Raw genomic sequence first — 16,325 nt, forward strand, 5'->3', positions numbered from 1 at the left:
TCCAGGAGAATCCAAAGCTCTCTCTGACCTCGGTGGCATTGAGTGACACGGCTGCACTCACATACATGTAGGCAATACATTCATACACATAAAATAAAAATAACAAAATAAAAATTTTTTTAAAAAAGTAAAACATGGAAACACTTGAGGTTTACTTGGGGGCTAAAGAGATGGTGCGGCAACCAGCTGAGTTGGGTGTTCAACACCTACATCTGTTAGCTCTCAACTGCCTGTAACTCCAGCTCCAGGGGATCCAGTGCTCTCCTCTGACCTCCAAGGGTGCTGCATTTATGTGCACATGCAGACACATACACACATACATTTAAAGTAATAAAAATAAATCTTTAAAATAAAAATAGATGAATAAAAAACTCATCAAAGGTAAAGGAACTTGTAGACAAGTTTTTATCTGGAATAACTGGGGTCTGTTTCCTGACCACTGCTTGCTTTCTGAATTTCTGGCTTATCAATGTTTTTTCTTAATATATATTTTATTTATTTATTATTTTTTAAAATTTTTATGTGTATGAGTGTATTGCTTGCATGTATGTGAGTGCGTTGTGTCATGCAATCAGTGCTGCGGAGGTCAGAAGAAGACGTCAGATTCCCCTGGAACTGGAGTTAAGAACAGTTCATAGCTACTTTGTAGGTACTGGGGATTGAACCTGGGGCCTCTGCAAGAACAGTCAGTGCTCTTAACCACTGACCATCACTCCAGTTCCAGCTTGTCAATGTTTTTAAGTTTGAGCATTAGAGAATAAGTTAAAGAAAAATCCCTCAGAAGTTAATCTGTATTATGATTGTGGTTAAGAGGTTGCACCTCAGTTTTTGTCTTTCTTCTCTAGGAAAGGTGCTGCTAAGTGTGTAGGTATCCAGTGCTGGGACAGCCCTCTCTGGAACTTGCATTCCTATTATTTTCAAGTAATGTTTCTTCCTGAAACACTTGCCATTTTATTAAACTAACCAGTTTTCTAATTACTGCCCCTTGGCCTCTGTATACAGTGTTCCCTGTTTTGTGTTTCCAGCAAGTTTTCCCAGATTGCTCAGTTGTAGTTTAGGTTTCAGAGCATTGGGGAAGCTGCCTCCCCATCCAAGGTGATGTGCTGCACTCTGTTTTATTTTTATGTGGAATCTGGTCTCTTTGATCTCTGGAAATGGACACAAACATTCATATAATACATTTTATATGCAGTTCAGAAACCTTGAATCCCATCCTTTTGGGCATAATGACTGTCACATGTTTCCCTCTATTCATGTAAAGGTGTTTTTAGACTAACTAAATGAGTAAATTCTTGAGAAACTATTTGTAAATTAAAATTTGGCAAAGAAGTGCCTAGTTAAGCTGTCTGTGGGGCATGCTCTGCTCCTGTACTCTATCTGAGATACAGGCCTCTAACAGACAAGCATGGTATGTAAAGCATTTGGTTTTACAGTGAGAGATGATAAACGTATGTCCTAATACGTTTGTGTTCTTTTAGCCTTTATTTATTTAGCGAAAGTTTATTTCAGGCTGAGAAGTAGCATTGCTTAGTGGCTGAAAGGTGCAAACTGGAATTTAACTATTTAAATTCTGACTCGACCATTTACTAACTATGTGCTTTCATGAAGTCATTTAGTTTTTCTGTTTTTATTTTCTCATCTGGAAAACAACCTGGAAAAACTTGTGGGGCTTTCCAGTATGTATTTCACAGGTTCAAATCAGTAAGACTCCCTGGCCTGTGAGAACTGGAGACGTGTTTACAGTTGTGGTTATTTTTATGTCATGGGAAGTAGGTTGCCTTGGGTATATTTATAGTTCAGTGAGGTCTGTACTTTGGTATGTCAGTGCCTTGTATATGGCAGACATAGTAGGCCTCAATAAAGCAGCAGGCAAGCAGACATACTCTTCCTTCTAGCTTATATGTTGTTTTAGGTTTTATATTTTTAGTTATGTGTTTGTCCCCATGTGTGGGTTTGCCCACATGAGTGCAGATACCCATGGAGGCCAGAAGAGGGCCTTGGTTCCCCTGGAGTTGAGTTACAGGTAGTTGTGAGCCACCCGTCATGGGTGCTAGGAACTGAACTCAGGTCCTCTGCAAGAATAGCAAGTGCTCTTTACTACTGAGCCATCTCTCCCACCCCAACTTATTATTATTATTATTATTATATTTTGCATTCATTTAGTACATATGTTTAAGTGCTCACATGACACAGTGCACCTATAGACATCAGAGGAAAACTTGTGAAAGTCAGTTCAGTCAGTTCTCTCCTTCTATCATGTGGGTTCTAGAAATTGAACTCAGGTCATCAGGCTTGGCAGCAAGGGACCTTACCTGCTGAACCATCTCACCATCCCCAATAACTTATTTTTAATAAGACAGTTATAATTTAGTAAAATTGTAGAGGTATTATAATAAGGCAATTGAAAGTGCTCTGGATACATCTAAACAGGAAAACTTAAAATCTAACAAATTCTGTGAGGTCAGAGATACTAAGGAAAATTTATTCTGACAAGTTCTGTAATGAACATCACAGAAAAGAAAGTGTTCAGGTCTCCAGGGGTTGGGAAGACATCTTGTTGGAGGAAATCCTTGAGCTGACTATGGTAGCAAAGTCATGGACAAGTGGCCATGGATCAGGGAGAAGGAACTGTTTGTACAGAGTCACAGAGCAAGCCAAAGCATGCCACATTCCCTGAGTCTCAGTTTTCCTGTATTGTTGGGACAAGGTGTGAGGCACATGCAGGCAGGTCGTGGAATATGTGGGGAGAATGAAGCACCTAGGATAGAACTGCGGGTCCAGAGTCATTTCTCTACACTCAGTTAAAGGAGTTAGGACTCAGTCCTAAAGAGAATGGTGTCACTAGCAAATTTTAAGCAGAGGAGGGATTATGATCACGTCTTTTTTTTTTTTTTTTTTTTTTGAGACAGGGTCTCATGATGTAGCTCTGGCTGGCCCAGAACCCACTATATAGACCAGACTGGCCTTGAATTCAGAGAATTCCATCTGCCCCTCTCAAAAGCTAGGATTAAAAGTGAATGCTACCATATCTGGCCTCTTTTTTATATAAATAATATAAATTTTTTATTAATTCTTTGAGAATTTCATACATTGTATCTTGATTGTATTTACCCCTCACTTCTTCCCCTAACTCTTCCTAGACCCACACCTCCCCAACTTCATGTCCTCTTCTTTTTTAAAAATAACCTACAGAAAGACTGGGTCTGTAGCTCAGTTGTAGAACATTGGCCTTGCATGCATGAGGCCCTAGGTTCAGTCCACACCTACTGCCACCAAAATAATAATAATAAATTTTAAAAGGTTAAATAACCCCACCAAATGCAGTTTGTGCTGCCCATATGTACACTCCTGGATGTGAGGCCAGGAACCACAGCCTTAAAGGAAACTGACTCTCCCTCCCTGAGAGGCCATCAACTGTCGGTAATTTCTCAGGAGTATGGCCCTTTCCCATTCCATGCTAGAATGTTGACTGGCTTGATCTCAAGCAGGCAACCACAGCTGCTGTGAGTTCATGAGTGCAGCTGTCCTGTCATGTCCAGAAGACACTATTCCACTCTGGTCCTCCTGGACCTCTGGTGATTACACACATGACTATTTTAAAGAAGTTTCTGTTATCTCTGTAGAAAGTGGACTGACAAGGACGAGATTAGGCTGTAGCTGTATTGACAGACTATAACAGTTACCAGGCAGGAAATCATGTGAAGCTGAGCAAGGTAGTGGGTGGGAGGAGAGAGGAAGGATCTGATAGAAGAGATGGAAGATCACATTGACCAGAGAATACAAATCTCAGTGTGAGGATGAGAGAGTAAGTGCCTGCTTGGGTCAGCACATGGCCCTCAGGGATCACAGGCTGAGAGGAGCCTGCTTGTCACATTGGAGCTTCCCAAACTTTGCACATCTTATGTCCATAAAAGATGTCAGACTCTAGAACCACCCCCCTCCCCAAGAGACCTAAAATTCTCTAGATGGCCTTTCTTTAGGCAGCCAACCTGATGGACTTGGAAGACTGCTGACTAGGATTCTCTAGCTGAGTGGTGAGTTTGCACTTCTCTTGGCAGCGTCTTTGTTGTGTACCCAGGAAGGTTTGCCGTTCTTAAGTGATTAGAGTTTAATATATATATATATTAATTTTTTGGGGGTCTTTTTGAAACAGGGTCTCCCTGTAGCCCCAGCTGTCCTGGAACTCACTATGTAGACCAGGCTGGCCTTGAACTCACAGAGATCCGCCTGCCTTGCACCATTATTATTTTTATTTTATGTGTATGTGTGTATTACCTGCATGTAGGTAAGTGCACCCATGTCGTGCAATGCCCACGGAGGTCAGAAGAGGCTGTTGGATCCCCTGTGACTGGAGTTATGGACAGACGTTAGCTGCCATGTGGGTGCTGGGATTTGAACCCAGGTCTTCTGCAAGAACAGTCAGTGTTCTTAACTGCTGAGCCATCTCTCCAGCCCCGAGTTTAATATTTTTAAAAGCTTATTATTCATGAAACACTGTTTACTTAGATGCTTGGATTAAAGCACACATATGGGACATATAGGTATAATAATACAGAGCATTTGAATAAAGAGGACAAAAGTTCCTTCCCAGGATCACCTGCAGATAGTTCTTCTGCTCTGGAGTGGTCTTTAGTGCCCTCTGTTGGCTGTTTACTCTAAGGCAGCATCTTGATTCTTGAAAAGTTGCTTGCAGCTTTCTTTACCAAAAGGAGAAAAATGAGAGATTTAAAAATTACGATCCCCAGGACACCATGGTAGGAGACAATTAACTCCTGAAAGTAGTCCTCTGATTTCGCTTGCATACTGGTGTATACACACACAAATAAATATAAAAAGTTGTGATAAAATTTTGCGAGAGCTTTTAAAATATCCTTGTGAGTCCTCAGGTTTTGATAGATCTTCAGAAATGTCTTTGTCACATTTTGTTTGATATACCATGTATATAGTATCTAGACTATGTTTTCAGAAAGTGAACATTTCTAATGAGCACAGGTCAGGATGGCGTTGGAGCATTTTTCAAGCAGCAAAGCCTTACAAATAGGAGCTGCCCTGGTAGGCAAGAGCAGCCGCTACATGTGTTGGTCAAGCAAGAAAATTACTATTGCTTGCTAAAGGATGTGGGAAATTGCAATCAGGAAAGTCAGCCTATGAAGCACATTGTCGACTGGACATAATTAGGCATCTTCAGAGGGGGCTGGTTTGCTTTTTTTTTTTTTTCCCCTCCTCACTAAGCAACAAAGAAGCTATCTTTGGATTCTGTCCTCAAAGGAAAAGGGGTGAGATTAGATTTAGTGTTTTGAATGACTAGGGATCTAAGCCTGAATAGATTTTAGTACACATGCACCTGGTGCTAGTTTGAGCTCTAAAGGAAACTATGCTTTGTGTAAATAAATGCTCACTGTGACTTTTCTATGATAAATGAAATCTATTTATCTTTCCAGAGCAGAACTATTTTCATTATTTCCCAATGAATCCCCCTACTTATAGAATTGTAATCTTTCTAATAATGGTTTCTTCCAGCTGCATTTTAAAACACGTTCATCCACCTCTTCAAGTTAGAAATGCTACTTTTCGCTTCAGTGTATAGTGAAATGGTATAGATTGTCTGCAACCAACTTAGAGAAATTATTTATTGGCTTTTGGTATATTTTACTGTTGTGGTGTTTTCTGATAAAGTTTAGTAATCATTAATACAAAGCAATGCTAGCTGCTTCCTGTATGTTTCACAAGGGAAATAAGCTATTTTGTAGTTTCCTTCCCCCATCCCAATAAAAAAGCCCTCCATCAAAAACTGACATCCTAAATGAAGGACATAATTGTATAGCTTATTTATTAGTGTGTCAAACTTAAAATGTAATAGTTTCATATTTCAGAATGAAAGCGTGTCATGATTCATGGTTGCTGGTAACAAAGTGGACAGCTATTTCATATTGCTGCCTGATTGCCTGCGGATACACACTGCACTTTCTGAGTCTTTCTACTCTTCCTCTACAACAGCTCCCTCTACTTGAAAACACTGGTGTAATTATGATTTAATGCTACATACTTTATTAGTAAGGTCTCTTGGCAAAACAAATTTTTAGTTCTAATTTGCTTCCTGAATATGTGGTGCTAAATATTAGACTGTGCCAGACAATTACCATGGTCTCCTTATCTGAAATACAGGTAGGGTCAGTTCAGAAAAGCAAGAGGAGTTATGATTGAAAGCATTTTTCAGAGAATGACCCGTGTAGCCTTTTTGGATTTAAATGTGCATGTTTGTTACAGTTCTGTGCAATACTTTGAAAAGGAGCACTGCAATCTAGAATACAGAGGTCTAGAAAACTGAAGCAGCAATCTTCAAAAGACCCAGGAACCACTTCAGACAAATAGCAGCTTGCATTTTAGCAGATTCCCCCTTTGCTAATTCCCAAGTGTCACAGTTCTAATGCAAGGTCTTTCCTTTAGTTCCTCTCTGTTCCCTCAGAAAGGGTTTAATAGAAGTTAGCAGTAGAACCTCCTGCGCCTCCCTCTTTGTAGAACCACATGTGCATTGTGAAAGAATATAGACAAGCCAGAGTGAATGTGCTGTGATTGGGAGTTAATGAGGTTCTCTCCCTTACTGAGTTTCAGGGTAGTGATGGTGCCACATCACATGCTTGTACCATAAGACAAACCATCCTGCTACGCAGCCATGAGATTTTTACCAGATTGTGGCTCCCTTCTTCATTCAGAGTTCATCCTTTCCAGTTCCTCCTGACTGTCACTGTGATGCAGAGCTTAGTGGTCAAGAGGAGGGACTGCCTGGATAAAACCTGGCTCTGCCCCTAAATGGCTTGTGGGTCTAGTTTCCTTAACTTTCTCAGTATCCGTTTTTATCAGACAGTAAGCAATCCAGACAGTAAGCTGGGTGTGCTGACTTACACAGCCCTCAGAAAACTGAGGCAGGAAGATTACTATGAGTTCAAGGACAGCCTGGTCTACAAGAGTAGGTTCTCGGCTTGCTGGGCTACAGAGTAAGACCTTGCCAAAAAAAAAAAAAAATCATAACAGCACATAAAGTAGGCAGAAACTATACCTGTATTCTGGAATTGTAACAGATAAATTAGCAGTTGTCAAGCCACGCACATAGTAAGAGCAATGTGTCAGTTGGTTGAATGAAATAAAAAATATAGTGGAGTAATAAATTGCTATTTCTCAAACAAATGTATTGAAATATCAGTGCTATCTTCAGATTTTAATAAAAAGAAATATGGGGTTCTCCTACTACGAGAGAGAGAGAGAGAGAGAGAGAGAGAGAGAGAGAGAGACAGGCATATTGGTTTGCTTATGCATTCACTTTCTGTGTATTAGAAAATTCTAAATATTTTAATTTTTGTTTTATGTATATGAGGGTATTGTCCGCAGGTATGTAAGTACACCCATGTCGTGCAGTGCCTGCAGTGGTCAGAAGAGAGTGTTAGATCCTCTGGAACTGGAGTTATAGACAATTGTTAGCCGCCATGTGGGTGCTAGGAATCGAACCCAGGTCTTCTGCAAGAGCAGCCAGTGCTCTTAGCTGCTGAGCCATCTCCCCAGCCCCTGTATTGGAAACATTCTGACCTAACCATTTCATAATTTTTGTTATGTTTTAATTATTTAATTATTTATCTATTTGTTTATTTATTTAGGCATTTTTGAGACTGGGTTTCCCTGTAGCCCCAGCTAGCCTGGAACTCACTACGTAGACCAGGCTGGCCTGGAACTCACAGAGATCTGCCTGCCTTTGCCTCCCAAGTGCTGGGATTAAAGGCATGTGCCACCATGCCCAGCTTTGGTTATATTATTTTAAAATATGCACTGTAAGCACATACCTGTATGTATTGCTGGTGATTGAATGCAATTGAATACAAGGTTTCCCTCATGCCAGGCAAGTAGTTTATCATTATATCCCCAGCCTTAAATATACTTTTAAAGAAATTATTTGTGTGTGTATGTGTGTGTGTGTGTGTGTGTGTGTGTGTGTACGTGTATGCACGTGTATGCATGCCCACAGAAGATAGATGCAAGCTCCTGTGTATGCTGCAGAGGCCAGAAGAGGGTGTCAGGTGCTATCCTCTATTACTCTGTGCCTAGGGCTCCTACTTTCTCCAGTAGGCTAGAAGCCAGCAAGCCTGAGAATCTACCTGTCTCTGCCCCCTTTGGAGCTGGGGTTATAGGCATTTGCAGCAACATCTAATTTGTCATGTGGGTGATGAGATTCAAGCTCTCGGCCATCTCTCTAGCTCATAGAATATTCTATGATTTCTGTCCTTTTTCCTGAGCTTAAGTGGTTTCATAAAAGGATTGCTATACTGGGTGCAGCTGAGCAATGGACCACATTATGCCGCTCTTAAAGCCTATGTATGGACCAAGAGGGGGCCTAGATGGACTACATATGAGCATGCTTGAGAATGCCAGAGAGTCCTGCCTAACTCTCCCAGACCTTGTGTTGTCCAATAAAATGGTAGTCACCAGAGTCTAAAAAACAAATTATATGTATTGAGCACTCAGACATTCAGTTAAAATTGTTTAATTTGTATCTTCACCTTCATATAAGCTGATATTTGAAGATGTATAGGTGATCATTTATTCTGACTGCTGTAAAAGAATGTCATTAGAATGCTGGACACATGAAGCAAACAGATCAGTTTCATTAAACACAAGCTGTCTTATGCCTGCATCTTTATTTTCAAGGGGCTGATTCCTCTTTCTTTTCACTTAATTCTTAGGACCCCTTGGATCCAACAAGGTCAGTGATTGTGATTCGCTCCCTGGTAGCAGATAGTGTAGCAGAAAGAAGTGGGGAACTTTTACCTGGAGACCGCCTGGTCTCAGTCAATGAGTACTCTCTGGACAATTCCACACTTGCTGAGGCTGTGGAAATTTTGAAGGCTGTGCCCCCAGGCACCGTGCACCTTGGCATCTGTAAACCTTTGGTGGTAAGTATTGAACTCTCTTAATATAGGCGGTGATAACGGTATAATAGTTATGTTGTTCTGTGTTTAGTTTGTGTGCTATGTATCTGAAACAGGTAACTTGGTTGTGGTAAATTGCTGGACTGGGTTTCAGGTAGCATGTTTCTAGTTTTGCTTAGAATTAACCCAGTGGGTTTCAAATGTAAAAGATACATATGCTACACAAGAGCCCCTGGGAGAGGGTTAAAATGGAACTCGCTAGGTTCTACTCACAGGGATGCCAAGTTAGTAGTTCAGGGGTCTCCCTCCTCAGTGGGTCGCCCATGTAATTCTGATGCAGAATTTTGCACTTTCAGAAACATTGTGCTAGTTATTTGATCACGTATACCAATTTTTCTTCTCTGAACACTTTTTAAAAATTTTTTGAGAAGAATAAGCAAGACTAGAGAACTAATGCCTTTCTCAATGCTACACTTCTTTTAATGTTTGTAAAGTATTAGCTTGCTGCATGAGTAGCAGCTCACACATCTAGCTGGCTGTTGATAGACCTGTTCATATGTCAGTGTACATAGAGAGTGACGCGTTGCACTTAGGGGTTTTTAGTACCCACATAATGTGCTTCCTGTGCTGCTTCTGCTGGAGCGGAGATCCTGGAACACTGCTCAGGGAGGGATTGAAGCAAAACCACTGTGAGCTGAATCTTTGCTCAGGAGTGTTCCCTCAAAAGTACGAGGCTGCCAGGATAGTTAGGGATGGGAAAGGTAGAGTTCAAGACTTTCTTTAGGTGGCTGGGGATGTTGCTCAGTTGGTAGACTGTTTATAATTCCTGGTTGAGGCAGTAGGATCAGAAGTTCAAAGCGATTCTTGGCTATGCATTCAAGTTAGCCTGGGCTAGAGACCCTGTCTCCAAAACAAAATCAACCAACCAACCAACCAACCAACCAAAGATAGATTTAGCTCCTACCTCAGCAGCTCAGTCTTTTAAAAAACTGTTCATGAGTTATAAATAGTGATTCAAAGAAACGGGCCTGGATCTTGACTGAGGTCTCCATCTCTGTCGTTTTCTGTTGAGATATGCAGTTGGTAGCTGCATATCTAATCAACTAGTGTTTACTGAGCATTCAGTAAGTTCATAGAAGTGGGGAGAGGATATGACTCAAGAGCCAAAGTCAGGTTGGGGCAAAAAGTTGCACATATTTAACAATTATGAGAACAAAATTATTTCTATAGTATTAAGATATATAATACCTATACTCATATAATTTACAGTTATGTGTTTTCAACTTGTCCATGAATGTGATTTATCTTTTTTTAAAAAAAATATTTTATTTTTGTGTGTGTACGATTGTATTGTCTACATGTATGTGAGTGCACCCATGTCGTGCAATGCCATGGAGGTCAGAAGAGGGTTTTGGATCCCCTGGAACTGGAATTAAGGGCAGTTCTTAGCCGCCATGTGGGTACTGGGAATTGAACCCAGGTCCTCTGCAAGAGCAGTCAGTGCTCTTAACCACTGAGCCATCTCTCCAGCCCCTGTCTTTTCTTTTCTATAAACTTACCACAAACATACTGGGTCTAAGACACCAAATAAACTTAACTTGAAAAATTATATGTCTTTAGCCCTATGTGGACAGAACTGGCACTGGAACCCTTGACCATATGGATGTGGATGTTGCTTACTTCTGTGGTCTCAAGGCTATACATCCCCAGGCCTTTTAACCTTAACACCCACCTTGTTGCTCTGTAAGATGGTGATTGCATGGAGTGGTAATTGAGAACACAGGCTCTCAAGCAGATGGCCAGAGCTCAAATTCTGAATGTGTAACTGGCAAGTTACTGGCACTGGCAAATGTGTGAGCCTCCTTACTCATCAGGAAGCTGGGGTCGGCAAGAACACCAACTTCCTAGAGTGTTTGTTAATAACTAGTCTGTTAAGTGTGCTTAAAGTACACAAATGTGTGCTTGGTGCATAAATAGCCATACAGATGAACATACAACATCTTTTCCTCGGTGAATAATTGTTCTTTTTTACAAATATTTTATTTATTATTTTTATTTTATATGTATGCATGTATTGCCTGCCTGTAGGTAAGTGCACCCCAGTCATGCAATGGCCACAGGACAGAAGAGGCTGTTGGATCCCCTGGAACTGGAGTTATAGACAGTTGTTAGCTGCCATGTGGGGCTGGGATTTGAACCTGGGTCTTCTGCAAGAACAACCAGTGTTCTTAACCACTGAGCCATCTCTCCAGCCCCCATGAATGCTTGTTCTTTAAGGAGTACTTAAAGTACTCCTGGCCTAAAATTAGCTTTCTTTTTGATTATGGATACAAGTTTGCTCTGTTTATAAATTTACATAAACTTTGTTGTATGCTTACACTAGATGAACTTATTCTGAAGAGTGGTTAAAACTAAAGGATTTTCTTACTCATAAAAGTGGTTTTTATTTTCAGGAAGATGAAAAAGAAGAAGGTTATATTTTACATTCAAACAACAATGAAGACAATACTGAACTTTCAGGAACAATTAATGATATAAATTCATCTTTAATACTAGAGGCACCCAAGGTATTTAGTAATTTCCCATTTGAATGATTTACTGTGAACTTAAGTTTCTGTAAAGACACAAGCTTGTCCCTACTCCTTCTGCTAAGTAGTTAGAAATTAAATAACTCCGTCCCTCCCTCCCTCTCTTCCTCTTCCCATCCAGCCACTCTCCTCGGCCTCACTAGGTAGCTCTGGCTGACTGAGAACTCTTAGTTCTGCTTCAGCCTCTGAGTGCTGGGATCACAGTTCTCCATCAGCTTCCTTCTCTTTAATTGTTTTTTTTTTTTTTTTAAATGAAATCTTTTTTGTTGTTGTTATTCTGTATTATATTGTCTCTTTAGATAACAAAAACTATAAGATATTTTCAGAGATCAGATGGGGGAGGGGCTGGCAAGATGGCTCAGGAAGTACAGATAGTTACTGCTAAACCTGACCTGAGTCCAGTCCTGAAAGAGAGAACTGACTCCCACAAGTTGTCCTCTGACCTCCACACGTCTTGAGGCACAATCCTACAAATACATACATACATACATACATACATACATACATACATAAATAAGTAAAGTATAAGCAATTTTTTAAAAAAGAACAAGCATACTTTATTTTTTAGCATTAATGAAATCCTAAAATTTGGAAGGATAGAACATATTGTTGAAAACATCTGTATTTAAAATGTAGAGCTAAACAAGCAATTTCATGTTGAATACTTTCTTTTCTTGTCTTTTTGAGACAGGATCTCCCTGTAGCCCTAGCTGGCCTGGAACTTGCTATGTAGACCAGATTGGCTTCCATCTCATTGAAATCTGCCTGCCTTTGCCTCTGCCTCCCCAGTGCTGGGGTTAAAGGCATGTGCTACCACGCTGGGCTCGTGTTGAATACTTTCTAGAGAAGGTTACCTACTCAAACCCCTTTACTGGGATTGTAGGAAGTGCATATTGAGGTTTTCCTTTTTATTCTCAGGTGTGCTTTATTTTTTGTTTTACTTGATAAATGTCTAGTGACATTCCTGGCATGTATGTTGGCAGTATCTCCTGCTGATCAGCATTCCCATAATGTCTGTCTACATTTTTTTTAGTGTAGACATTTTGTGTGAAAGTCTCATAATCATGATATTTTCAAATGTATCTTTTGACTATGATTGTACTTTGAACCAGGTTGCAGTATTTGATATACTATATCAATTTCAATCAAAGCCTCACCATATGGTGTTATGAGGAGAAAGCAGAGGGAAAGAGCAGGTTGATTCTAGGAGTTTACACTTGGTGGCACTTAATGGGTGGGGCTTAAAATAGGAAGTAGCATTGGTTTCCTGGAGGGAATTAGTTTTCTGTGCTCAGCACCCAGGGAATCACCAGCATTATCACAAGTTCAGCAATAAACATATGATGTTCATTCTGCTTTATCATATTTTCAATGTAGGTGAAATTTTCATTTCTGTTATATGACATATTAAAAGAGAATCATAATCAAAGTAGTTGAGACTTACTGGCTCTGTCTTTAACTTGTGAAGAATATTTTTTGAGGGCTAGAGATATAGGTCAGCAGTAGACTGCTTGCCTGACATGAGCAAGGCCCTGGGTTCAATCCTCCATCCTACAGAAAAGAACAAAAGAGTATGTTTTGAGCATTCAAATAGTGATGATTTCTTTTGAGGTAGTTAGGCTTGACCATTCAGACCTTGTAGCTCCTTGCTGTCTTAAGTATGAAGTGAGTATATTTATGAACTACTTTTTGTGTTAGAGACATGGGTTAAATATTTAGTACAGCAATTTAACTAAATGCCCATTGGTGATGAAGAATTTTCAGGTGGTTAATGTATAATGGACCTTTCAGAGTGGTTGTTCACCTTGCCTGTGGCAGGCTTCTGCCCTGTTTCTGTGCTCTGAACTGTGTAAGTTTCTCCTTGTCGGTGAAGGAGAAAGACAACTGGCTCTGTCAGCCGGCATCGGTGGTGTAGTGCCCTGCAGTCAAGGCAGTGCTTTTTTCTGGTTGGACATACAGTACAGCTTTAAGACAAGCATAGTTTAATTTTTTTTTTAAACTTTTATTTACAGGGATTTAGAGATGAACCATATTTTAAAGAACATGTGGATGAACCATTTCTAGATCTGGGGAAGTCTATCCAATTCCAACAAAAAGAAATAGATACCAGCAAGGAGGCCTGGGAAATGCATGAGTTCTTTAATCCTCAACTGGAGGAAATGGCTGAAGAGAGAGAAATGCTTGTTGATGAGGAATGCGAGCTCTATGGAGATCACCTTCAGTCCCTGGAGCCATACCCCTCGCACATTCAGGAGATGACCTCTGTGCCCCCAAGCCAGGAGATCCATTTTGGCACACAGTGGTGGCATGATAACCTCTCAGAAGGTGAAGCCCCTGAGTCTCCTGAGGCCGGGTCTATGAGCGGTGTCTATACCCAGGAGATGCCACAGTATGACTATAGCACCGAAAGCATGGTAAGTCTTGGCACCCAGCCTCCACCTCTTCCCCTCTGCCCCCTGCCTGCCACCTACCCTGACCCATGTGACTTCCAAAGATAAGACAAAAATGTAACAGGCTCTCCCCAGTTAGGATGATTACCAGATGCTCTGCAGGGTGCATAACTTGAGGCACAAGGTCGTCTTTTTATACCACACGGCTTCTCAGAAATCCGTGCCTGCCTTGCTGATGTAGTAGGTTTTTGCTATGCTGTTTTTGTGTGACGTTTCTCTTCTAATTTCTCAGTCCAGAAAAGAGTTCCTTTAAAACTTAACGATTTTCTTTTAAATTCCCTGAGAGAAATGTGGCTGTATATTTCTCACGTAGTATATTTGTCAGGGCAAGTCAAGGCAAAATGAATGCAAAAATATCTTGGCCATTCACAGCATTCTCCCTGTTGTGTGTCATACAATGGTAGCGAGTGCCAGGTACATTTGAGATGCTGCCTATTTATAACTTGGCAGGAAAGCATTATAATTTAATAGGCTTGCCCTTGCTAGTAAATCACCAGTAAACTTAAAAAAAAATTATAGTTAACTAGTCACCTGTTGAAATCTTTCATTAGTAACATTTTTTTTTCATTAGTAACATGGTTTAATGTTTTATTTTTGTTGATTTACTTCCTGACCAGAATTAATTTTCAGACAAATGAGAAGAAAGTTACTGTAGAGGGTGTTTTTCAAAAGGCACTTGGCAGTGTGTTTGCACACAGGCCACTGTTTCCTGTGCTAAGGCTGCTCTTCCTGTGGGATGAGCACAGTAGGCAGAAGCAGGGGGATCTTCGCTTGCATCCCTTGCACATTTTGTTTTTTCCCCTCCGGTAACTCTCAAGGGTCCCTCTGCTGGGCACAGTTTTGTGCTCTCTGCATTGACAAGGGCTCTGGGAAGCCTACCAGAGAACAGATGTTTTTGGAATTTGTGAGTGAACTTGGACGTGGGAAGCGGTGACCCAGCATTGCCTGGCATGCTCCAGTGGCGGGAGCACTCTGTCTTTGCCAGCCCTCTCCTGTATCTAAGCACTCAGCCCCAGATAGAACGTTTGCTCACATGAGCACACTGGAATCAGAGATTATTGAATGGACACACCCTCTCATTATGGCTGCTTTTTGCCATGAAAAGAAGATTTTCCATTCACTTAAATAAAAGACAACCTGAAATATCGGTCCATTTTACTATATAAACATTCACAGCTAGAGATGAAATGGACAAATGTATATTTGTAATACTTATTCAGTATGTTTATTTAGACATTCACATTTTAAGACCCATGTCTGGTTAGATTTTTTTTTTTTGCCTATACTTGCATTTAATTGTAATTTCATTCAAATAATTTCAATGTATATTTAGTATCTGTGCTCACAATAATCACTTTTTGTTCTTTTGATGGTTTTCCAAGTAAATCTTCTTCATTTCCATGTAGGTTTTTTAGAGCAGTTTTTGAATTCCTATTTGTTCTAGTTTGATTTCTGTTGCTGTGGTAAATACTCTAACCAAAGTCAAGCTAGAGGAGGGAAGGGTTTATGTCAGCATACAATTCTAGATCATAATACATCACTAAGGAAAGAATGCAGGGCAGGAACTCAGGCAGGACCTGAAGCAGAAACCCCAGAGGAGTGCTGCTTACTGGCTTGCGTCTGGCTCCTGGTAGCTTTGTTATACAGCCCAGGGCCAGCTACCTAGGAACGGTGGTGCCTGCCCACAGTGGGCTGGGTCCTCTTAACACCAATCATAAAGCAAGACAGTCTCTTGGATATGGCCACAAGCCAGTCTGATTTTTGAGTGAGATTTCCTCTTCCCAAATGACTCTAGATTGTGTCAAGTTGACAATAAAAATTAACTGTCACTCAAAATTTTATCCTTATCTCAAGCATTCATTTGCATAACAGAGTTTGTTCTAAATCCCTTCTCTCAGCTTCTATTTGTTCTTTTCACAGTTTAACACCACTTTGTTTGGTAAAGTACTTTTCTTTAAGGCACTTATCAGCACTTGCAGTTTGAAAGGCAGTCATCCTAATTTCTAAGTCTGTATACAAATTGCCCAATTTCCTTATTTTAATTTTCATTACTTCAGTCATTCTTGCTTATTATGACCATTTTCTTGTATGAAAAGAATAACTTAGACCATCAAATAAAAATTAGCCTGAAATACTGGTCCATTTTCACACATAAACTGTTAAGGCTATAGATTAAAATAGTCAAGTATATATTCACAACATTTTATATATTTAACCATTCATATTTTAAAATCTGTAAAATGTTAAAAAAAATTTGCCTATTCTCACATTTAATTATAGAATTTAAGGTTATAGGGCATATTGATTAAGATGGTTTCAGGGTTAATGTATTTTCTCCAAACACCACTTGATTGTCTTCAGATAGTTACATT

At 40.2% G+C, this 16,325-nt stretch overlaps 1 protein-coding gene across 3 annotated transcripts in view; it reads left to right on the forward strand.

The window, feature by feature from the left end:
* Positions 1-8,735: 8,735 nt before the first annotated feature.
* The window catches only part of LOC103729163 (inaD-like protein), a 315,156-nt gene continuing 307,566 nt past the window's right edge, over positions 8,736-16,325 (forward strand). For 2 of the 3 annotated variants that reach the window (XR_003848556.1, XM_008827155.3), the window contains exons 1-2: positions 11,375-11,482; positions 13,516-13,917. Coding sequence is in view for 2 of the 3 variants with exons in the window: in XM_008827155.3 (XP_008825377.1) it covers positions 13,630-13,917 (288 nt within the window). In the remaining variant the exon portion in view is untranslated. Of the gene's footprint in view, positions 8,940-11,368; positions 11,483-13,515; positions 13,918-16,325 lie in introns of those variants that run through there. The other variant, XM_029560655.1, reaches the window with a different exon arrangement.

This window comes from Nannospalax galili, unplaced genomic scaffold (assembly GCF_000622305.1).
Source record: "Nannospalax galili isolate Female #2095 unplaced genomic scaffold, S.galili_v1.0 scaffold793, whole genome shotgun sequence".
Lineage (NCBI taxonomy): Eukaryota > Metazoa > Chordata > Mammalia > Rodentia > Spalacidae > Nannospalax > Nannospalax galili.